General features: G+C 43.6%; 1 protein-coding gene across 1 annotated transcript; it reads right to left on the reverse strand.

The window, feature by feature from the left end:
- Positions 1 to 623: 623 nt before the first annotated feature.
- Positions 624 to 9,166, reverse strand: LOC139273591 (zinc finger protein 664-like). Its single transcript, XM_070890551.1, has 2 exons — positions 9,059 to 9,166; positions 624 to 1,739 (listed from the first exon to the last, which is right to left on the reverse strand). The coding sequence occupies exon 2, from the start codon at positions 1,375 to 1,377 to the stop codon at positions 970 to 972; it is 408 nt and encodes a 135-aa protein (XP_070746652.1). The 5' UTR covers positions 1,378 to 1,739; positions 9,059 to 9,166; the 3' UTR covers positions 624 to 969.

Below are 9,166 nucleotides of genomic sequence, written 5' to 3' on the forward strand. Positions count from 1 at the left end.
TGGCAAGGGAACAGCTCCCTCTTTGCCCAGTGCTGGTGCCAGTGCCCGTAAAGAAAAACCCCTGCCTCCCACACCACTCTTTGAGCCATGCATTTACTGTTCTAATCTTCTTATCCCTGTAACAATTGATATGGGGCTCAGGTAACAATCCAGAGATTATTACCTTTCAGGTTCAGCTTTTTCATTTGAAACTCAACACCTCCATCTTTTTCCAGCAGAACCTCATTCCTAGTACTACCTATGTCATTGGTTCCTACATGGTCCACAACAACTGGAACCTCCCCTTTCCATTCCATGTTCTGCCTCTGATCTGCCCCAGGGTGGGGGAAGTGTGTGATGTCCCTGTGGGATGCAGTTTTTCAGTGTCTGACTCTGAGCTGCCCCAAGGTGGGGACAGTGTGTGATGCCCCTGTGGGGTGCAGTATTTTCAGTGTCTGACCCTGAGCTGCCCTCATTCCTCCTGCTCTAGGGGGCAGTCACGCTCCTCTCAGTTGGAGTTAATAGGAGGGACCACATCATTCACTGGATACCAGCGGTATTTCAAGGCACATCACGTCCGGCTACCTCCCAGAGAAATCCAAAATCAACCTGCAGATTCAATTCATTTTATTATCAATTGTTAACAACATTTAGCTCCATTTGATGCAGCTTTCAGTATTTGAAGAATCCCTTTAAAGAGTTAAGTATGGATGCAAACACAATTAGAATTATTTTTATCTGACCCTTTTCCCATTGATTAATTGGTCAAATATCCAGAATATTAAACTCCAGCCCAGTTAGAGGGTGAAATCACTATCAGCAGAAAGAAACCCCAACTGTCAGAATGGACACGATTCAGTCTAGGGTAACAGCAGAATCCAAACCCTGCAGTCACTTGTGAACTCGCTGATGTCTTACCAGGTTGGATGACCGAGCGTATCCCTTCCCACACACAGAGCAGGTGAACGGCTTCTCCCTCGTGTGAACTCGCTAGTGTACTAGCAGATGGGATGACCGAGCGAATCCCTCCCCACACACAGAGCAGGTGAACAGCCTGTTCCCAATGTGAACTCGCTGGTGAGTTAGAAGGTTGGATGAACAAGTGAATTCCTCCCCACATTCAGAGCAGGTGAACAGCCTGTTCCCAGTGTGAACTCGCTGGTGAGTTAGAAGCTTGGAACAACAAGTGAATCCCTCCCCACACACGGTGCAAGTGTACGGCCTCTCCCCGGTGTGAATTCGCTGGTGTCCCATCAGGTGGCTTGACTGAGTGAATCGATCCCCACACACGGAGCAGATGAACAGCCTCTTCGCAGTGTGACTTCGCTGATGTTTTTCCAGCTCTGAAGGGTAATTAAATCTCTTCCCACAGTCCCCACATTCCCACGGTTTCTCCATGGTGCGGTTATCCTTGTGTCTCTCCAGGTTGGACGATCAATTGAAGCCTCGTCCACACACACAACACGTGTACGGTTTCTCACCGCTGTGAATGGTGCGATGTTTTTTCAGGCTGTGTAACTGGTTAAAGCTCTTTCAACAGGCAGTGCACTGGAACACTCTCACTTGGGTGTGTGTCTCGGTGCTTTTCCAGTCACACTGATGTTTGAAATCTTTTCCCACAGACAGAACAGGCAAACATTTCTCCTTGCACAGTCAAAGGCTGATGACATTCAGGTCCTGAGGAATCGTGTTATTCTGTCAGATCTTGACGTGATGTTTGGTTTGATTTTCCCATCTGCAAATCCTGCCCTTCTTATACCCTGCAAAAGGAGTTTACAAAAATCATTACTGCAAATACCAGACACAAATTCAAAACAGACAATTCTAGATTCCATGGAACATTCTTTCCTCTCTCGTTCCTCCAAAGCTGTAAATCCCTGTCCCATACACTCTCTGTCCTGAAATTCAAACACATCGTACGTCTGAAAACAACATGTCCTCCGCTCCCAGTTTTCACCATCTACTTTGTCTAGGTTCAGTTCTACACTCACTGGTTCCCCTAACCTCCCCTGAAGGTGCTGCCTCTGGCTGGGTTCAGTTCTACACTCACTGGTTCCCCCCTCTCCTCCCTTGAAGGTGCTGACCCTGGCTGGGTTCAGTGGGACCCTGTAGCCACGCCCACACTTTGCTCCTCTGCAAAGATGGCCATACATGCACTCTACGTCTCGATGAATCGTGATGGTGACGCACAAACCTGCAGCTTTCCTTTTGTTAATAATAATAATTTTTATTTATATAGCAGCTTTAACATAGTACAATGTCTCAAGGCGCTTCACGACAGTGTCACAAGACCAGTTACCCTAACATCTGTCGCAGGACATTTGGAAAAGCATAATTCAGTCAAGCAGAGTCAGCATGGCTTTGCTCCTGCTACGGCCCCAGTTTCCGGATACACTCTTATGTTTATAGATTCTGTCCCTTCCCGTCACGCTTTGGTTTTCATTTCCCCCAATGCTACCCTGCTCTATTGCCTTCACCTTGTCCTTTAAGCTTTTAGGTTTCTGCTCACCTGAACCCTCCCCCCACCGCGCCCTGCCCCCACCCCCTCCCCCCGCCTGATTAGTTAAAGCTCTCTCTGCAGCCGCAGTTATTCGGTTCGCCAAGACCCTAGCCCCAGCACATTCCAAGTGGAGTCCATCCCTAATATAATGTGGGGAAAATGTGAGGTTGTCAACTTTGGCAAAAAATAAAAAAGCAAATTATTATTTAAATGGAGAAAAATTGCAAAGTGCTGCAGTGCAGAGGGACCTGGGGGTACTTGTGCATGAAACACAAAAAGTTAGCATGCAGGTACAGCAAGTAATCAGGAAGGCAAATCGAATGTTGGCCTTTATTGCAAGGGGTTGAAGTATAAAAGCAGAGAAGTCCTGCTACAACTGTACAGGGTATTGGTGAGGTTACACCTGGAGTATTGTATACAGTTTTAACCTCTGTATTTAAGGAAGGATTGGAGGCAGTTCAGAGAAGGTTCACTAGGTTTATTCCGGAGATGAGGGGGTTGATTATGAAGATAGGTTGAGTAGGTTGGGCCTATACGCATTGGAATTCAGAAGAATGAGAGGCGGTCTTATTGAAACATAAAAGATAATGAGGGGGCTCGACAAGGTAGATGCAATGAGGTTATTTCCACTCATAGGGGGAAACGAGAACTATAGGACATAGTTTCAGAATAAGGGGTCACCCATTTAAAACTGAGATGAGAGGAATTTATTCTCTCAGGTGGTTGTAAATCTGTGGAATTCTCTGTCCCAGAGAGCTGTGGCGGCTGGGCCATTAAATATACTTAAGGTGGAGATAGACAGACTTTTGAGCGTTAAGGGAATAAAGGATTATGGGGAGCGGACAGGGAAGTGGAGGTGAGTCCATGATCAGACCAGCCACGTTCTTACTAAATGGCAGAGCAGGCTCGAGGGGCCAAATGGCGTGCTCCTATTTCTTATGTTCTCATCACACAGTACCAGATCTAAGATAGCCTGCTCCCTGGTTGGTTCTGCAAAGTACTGTTCAAGGAAATTATCCCGGATACACACTGTGAATTCTTCCTCAAGGCTACCTTGGCCAATTTGATTTGGTCAATCAATATGAAGATTAAAATTGCCCATGATTATTCCTGTTCCTTTTTTACAAGCCTCCATTATTTCTTAATTTATACTCCATCCAACAGTGTAGCTACTGTTAGGGGGCCTATAGACTACACCCACCAGTGAGTGTAGTATTTATTCTGTATCTGTCAGTCTTTGGTTAGCGAGTGTGGCTTTTCCTTTATACCTGTAAGTTTATGGTATGGAAGAGAGGTTTTCACTCTGTACCTGTCAATTACTGGTAAGTGAGTGTGGGTTTCATTCTGTATCTTTCATTCTTTGGTATATGAGTGTAAATTTTACCCTGTATATAACAGTTTTTGGTGTGTGTGTGTGGATTTCACTCTACTTGTCAGTCTCTGGTATGTTAGTTTGCGATTTCTCTATCCCAGTTTCTGTTATGTGAATGCGAGCTGTATTCTGTACCCATCGGTTTCTGAAATGTGAGTGTGCATTTTACTCTGTTCATGTCTGTTTCAACTCTGTGATTGTGGGTTTTCCTCCAGCACTGTAAATTTTTGGTATTTGAGTGTTGATTTTCTTCGTGAGTGCGGTTTTACTCTTTGTTTGTCAGTGTTTGATATGTGAGTATGGGTTGTAATCTGTATCCGTCAGTTACCGGTGTGTGTGTGTGTGTGTGTGTGTGTGTGTGTGTGTGTGTGTAGCTTTCACTCTCTACCTTTCAGTCTCTGGCATATGTGTGGATTGTATCTGTAAATTTCAATCTCTGGAAGGCGAGTGTGGGTTTTACTCTCGGTCAGTTTCAGGTAATGTGGGCTTTTGTCTGTATCTGTCTGTTTCTGGTTTTTGAGTGGGGCTTCATTTTGCAACTTTCAGTTTCTCTGATGTGAATGTGGGTTTTAGCGCTGTACCTGTCAGTTTCAGGAATGGGAGTGTGGGGTTTTACACTGTACCTGTCAGTTTGTGTTACATGAGTAAGTGTTCAATCAGTACAATAACTCCCAGTTTCTGGTAAGGGAGTGCATATTTAAGTCTGTATCTATCACTCTCGAGGATGTGTGTGAGAGTTTTATTCTTTATCTGTCAGTATCTGAGATTTGAGTGTGGTTTTTCTCTATATCTGTCAGTTTCTGGTATATGTATTTGGGTATTATCTGTATGTATCAATCTCGGTAACATGATTGTGTCTTTTTGTCTATCTTTCACTCTTTCACTCTCTGGGATGTGAGTGCAGGTTTTAATCTTTATCTGTCACTCACTTTTATGAGCGTGTGGATTTTACTCTACAGTGGTCATTCTCTGGGATGTGAGTGTGATCTTCACTCTGTATCTATTAGTCTTTGGTGTGAGTATGGGGTTTTCTCTGTATCCATCAGTCTATGGTATGTGAGTGTGGGTATTATTCTGTGAATGTCAGTCTATGGTATGTGTATGTGGGGTTTCCTCCTGTCAGTTTCTGTTATGTGAACGTTTTATTCAAGTGTGTGAATGTGGATTTCACACTGTACCTGTCAGTCTCTTGTGTGTGAGTGTGGCACTTTTTAGCTGTACGTGTCTGTTTCTGTTATGAGTGGGGTTATGTTCTATATGTCACAGTTTCTGTTATGTGAGTGTGCAGTTTACCACATTCTACCTGTCTGCCACTGGTATGTTAATGTGTGTATGTTTTCTGTACCCGTCAGTTGCTATTATATGAATGTTGATTTCATTCTGTGCCTTTAAGTGTCTGGTACAGCTGTGGTATTGTGGGTTTGACATTGAATCAGTCAGTCACTTTCAGGTGAGTGTTGATTTTGCTCTGTCACTCTCTGATATGTGTTTTATTCTGTATCTGTCCGTCTCTGAGAAGTGAGTGTGGGTTTCATTCTGTATCTATCAGTTTCTGATATTTGAGTAAGAGTTTTAATCAGTACCTGTAAGATTCTGTTACAGGAGTGTGGTTTTTAGTCTGTATTTGTCAGTCTCTGGAGTGTGAGTGTTGGTATTACTCTGTATCTATCAGTCTCTGGAATGTGAGTGTGGGTATTACTCTAGCTATCAGTCTCTGGAATGTGAGTGTGGGTATTACTCTATCTATCAATCTCTGGAATGCAAAAGTGTTTTTTTTCTGTACCTGTCAGTTTCTGGTGAGTGACTGTGGAGTTCACTCTCTAACTATCTGTCTCTGGTATGTGAGTGTGAGTATTTGTCTGTAGCTGTAATGGCCTGGTATGGGAGTGCGGGTTTCACTGTCAGTCAGTCAGTCAATCTCAGGTACTGGAAGCGATTGTGATTCTCTCTCAATCTGTCATTCAATGTGTCTGAGTATATGAATCATTATGTTTCTCTCAGTCTCTGGTACTGTTTGAGTGTGGGATTGATGATGTATCTGTTAGGCTGGTGATGTGTGCGAGTGTGGGATTGATGATGTATCTGTTAGACTGGTGATGTGTGAGTGTGGGATTGATTATGTATCTGTTAGACTGGTGATGTGTGAGTGTGGGATTGATTATGTATCTGTTCGACTGGTGATGTGTGAGAGTGTGGGATTGATTATGTATCTGTTAGACTGGTGATGTGTGAGTGAGGGATTGATTATGTATCTGTTAGACTGGTGATGTGTGTGAGTGAGAGATTCATTATGTAATTGACAGTCTCTTGTACTGAGCTATTCTTGCTCTGTGTGACTGTTGGATTTGGTTCCTTCTCCACCTGCTGTAGGCGGATGATAGTTTGCGATTATAGATGACTGTCTCAGAAGGAGATTTGGTTCAGTCCATTACCTCCGTTTCTCTGTTCTTGTATGTGAGCTGTTGGGTTTGAGAGTCATTGTTTAGACACGAGTGTGAATTGACACTGTGTCAGTGTCTAGCCGTTCGTGTGTGTAAGGGAGTGAAATTGGATCTGCCTTTCAATGCGATATGATTGGACTTTGAAACAACACTTTATTGTACTGCTCCAAGTGACTGTGGGATTCATAATATAACTCTGGGAATTTGGATCACTGTGGGACTGACAGCTTCTGCTGCCTGTGACAATATGATTGAGGTCAGTTCTGTGTCTCTGCGCTCTGAGTGATAATGTACTTTCTGTGTGTGAGAAGGAGCTGCCTGCACTGTTCCTTGTGTTCCGGGTTGAGAAAAGATCAAATTTAATCTGGCTTGGTGAAGTATTTTGCTCTGAGAATAATAATAGGAAAACACTATTAGTTATGATATGGACAGCCAATGGAGAGAATATAAAAATAAAGTTATAATTCATGTGTTTGTGTTCAATAAAGTAAAGTATCTGGAGAGAGGAATCTGCGATACAAACAGTGTCATTGTCTGATCTCACTGCAGTACAGCGACACTCAGATTCCCCACACCAGGTGTATAGGACAGTTCTATAGAAAGTTATCAGCATCCAGACACAACCCAAACCCAGCACTGGTCTATGAATGGGACCACCCGGTGGGCACAATTCAGGTTGGTATCTCCCGCTTCCATGGGACTACCTGTAAAATTCTGAATTGCTTCCTGGAATATAACCACAGGTACCTGGGCTGTACAACAATTGTTCTCAGTCTATTGAAACAGAGTTAACGGCCTGTGTCATTAGCAGAATGTCACAGTTACCAGATGCTGATGTATCTGAGGGGGCGATAAAGTATCGCTCGATCACCAGCAACATGGTTCTGAAGAATTCAATGCACCAAAACAAAATAACCCATTTTTGAAATGTCTCCGATCACATTCCTCTTCTGGTGCCTGCAATAGATGCACTTTGTGACACTCCTCACATCCTCACTCTCAGGCTGTGTTTCCACTGTTCAATGTCCAAGAACAACAGACACTGTGAGATTGGAACTGAATCAGGAACATTCACTACTGATTTGGGGAAAGAAAGCAACAATGATTTGAAAGAGCGAGGTGATTTACTTTCTCTGTTACCTTACACCGTACACACACAGCCCGAGAATGGGCTCCCCCTTTCCCCACTCACTCCATGTTCCAGAACTAGTTCCTACTCCACTCTGCCTCTTACAAACAGCCCCCGACTGCCGCTGAACTTACCCCGACTCAAAACCCATCTGCGGACACAATTCCAATGTGATGAGCTGCTGTAAGGAGGCCGCTGTTTGCTCCCTTACTCGGGCTTGGATATCTCCGCTCCCTGATGTGTTCAACGATCATCAGCCCAGCACAGAGGAAACGGCAGCCGCTGACAGAGCTGGAGGAGGGGAGCTCGCATGGGCCCTTCCTGTCAGTTTAAACACTGTGTGCGGAGGGGAGGAGTATTTAGCGCATGCTCAGACCATCTTTTTGTCACAAATTAAATTAGCAAAAATGGGATTGTTTCACAAGTTGCTTTTGTCACTAATTAAATGGGCCACATTGAAAAAACGAGTGTGTGAGCCTGACACTGGAGAAAGGGTGCCTAAACTGTTCTACTCGTTCCATCAGTCTCTGGTGCGTGTGTGTTTCCCTGTCAGTTTCCAATAGGCGAGTATGGGTTTTACTTGCATATTATTGCTCAGATACGTGGGTGTGGGTTTCATACTGTACCTGTCAGTTTCTGCTATGTGAATGTGGGATTTATTCTGTACCTGTCAAGTTTTGATGGGAGTGTAGATTTTATTCTGTATCTGTCAGTTTCTGGTATCTAAGCGAATCTTTATCTGTACCTGTCAGTTTCTGTTATGTGTGTCCTTTAACCTATATCATCAGCTTCTGGTATGTGAGTGGATATTGACCAGTATGTCAATTTTTCGGATTGGAGTATGGATTTTATTCAGTACCTATCAGATTCCGGTATGAGAGTATGGGGTTGAATCGGTACCTGTCAGTTTCTGATATGTGACTGTGGTTTTAATCTGTACCAGTCACTTTCTGGTATCTAAGTGAGGATTGCATTCTGTACCTGTCAGTTTCTGGAATCTGGGTGTTGATTGTATTCTGTACCTGTCAGTTTCTGCTTTGTGAATGTGGGTTTTATTCTGTACTTGTCAGTTCCTGCTGTGTGAGTGTAGGAATTAATATGTACCTGTCAGTTTCTGGGATGTGATTGTGTTTTTTTTTCTGTACTCAGTTTGTGGTAGATGTGTGGGGTGTCAGTTTCTGGTATCTGAGTGTGGATTTTTACCTTTACATGTCAGTTTGTGCAATGTGAATGTGGGATTCATTCTGGATCTCTCATTCTGGGGTAAGCGAGTGTGTGTTTCCTCTGTACCTGTTAGTTTCTGGTATGAGAGTGTGGGATTTATTCTGTACCTGTCAGTTTCTGGTATGAGAGAGTGGGTTTTATCCGATATTTGTGAAATTTACAGATCAGAGATGACCCCAACAGACAAAAGTTTTGCACATTATATTGGACGAATGCGATTCAGAAACATTTGGAGTAGAGACGAGCTATTAGTGCATAATATAAACCATATCTCTCAGTGATGCAGTGAGTGTGGGATTCACTCTGTATCTGTCAGTCTGTCGTACAGTGAGTGAGTGTTCGATTCACTCTGTATCTAACATAAATGCTAGTGTTTGTTGTTGCTGTAGAAATGAAGATTTTCAGTTACTTACGTGGTTAACATTTAAGCAGAAGAAAATGTCAGAAGCAGCCTCTTGGATAACAGTCGGGAAAGTGCTGTTACTGGTGAGATCACGATTTGCTTGATGCAAACTTGGCTA

Source organism: Pristiophorus japonicus, chromosome 9, assembly GCF_044704955.1.
Source record: "Pristiophorus japonicus isolate sPriJap1 chromosome 9, sPriJap1.hap1, whole genome shotgun sequence".
NCBI classification, from domain to species: Eukaryota; Metazoa; Chordata; class Chondrichthyes; family Pristiophoridae; genus Pristiophorus; species Pristiophorus japonicus.

Bases quoted from the DNA above. Each gene is read 5' to 3' on its own strand.
- LOC139273591 (XM_070890551.1), bottom strand. From the start codon at position 1,377: ATGGAGAAACCGTGGGAATGTGGGGACTGTGGGAAGAGATTTAATTAC.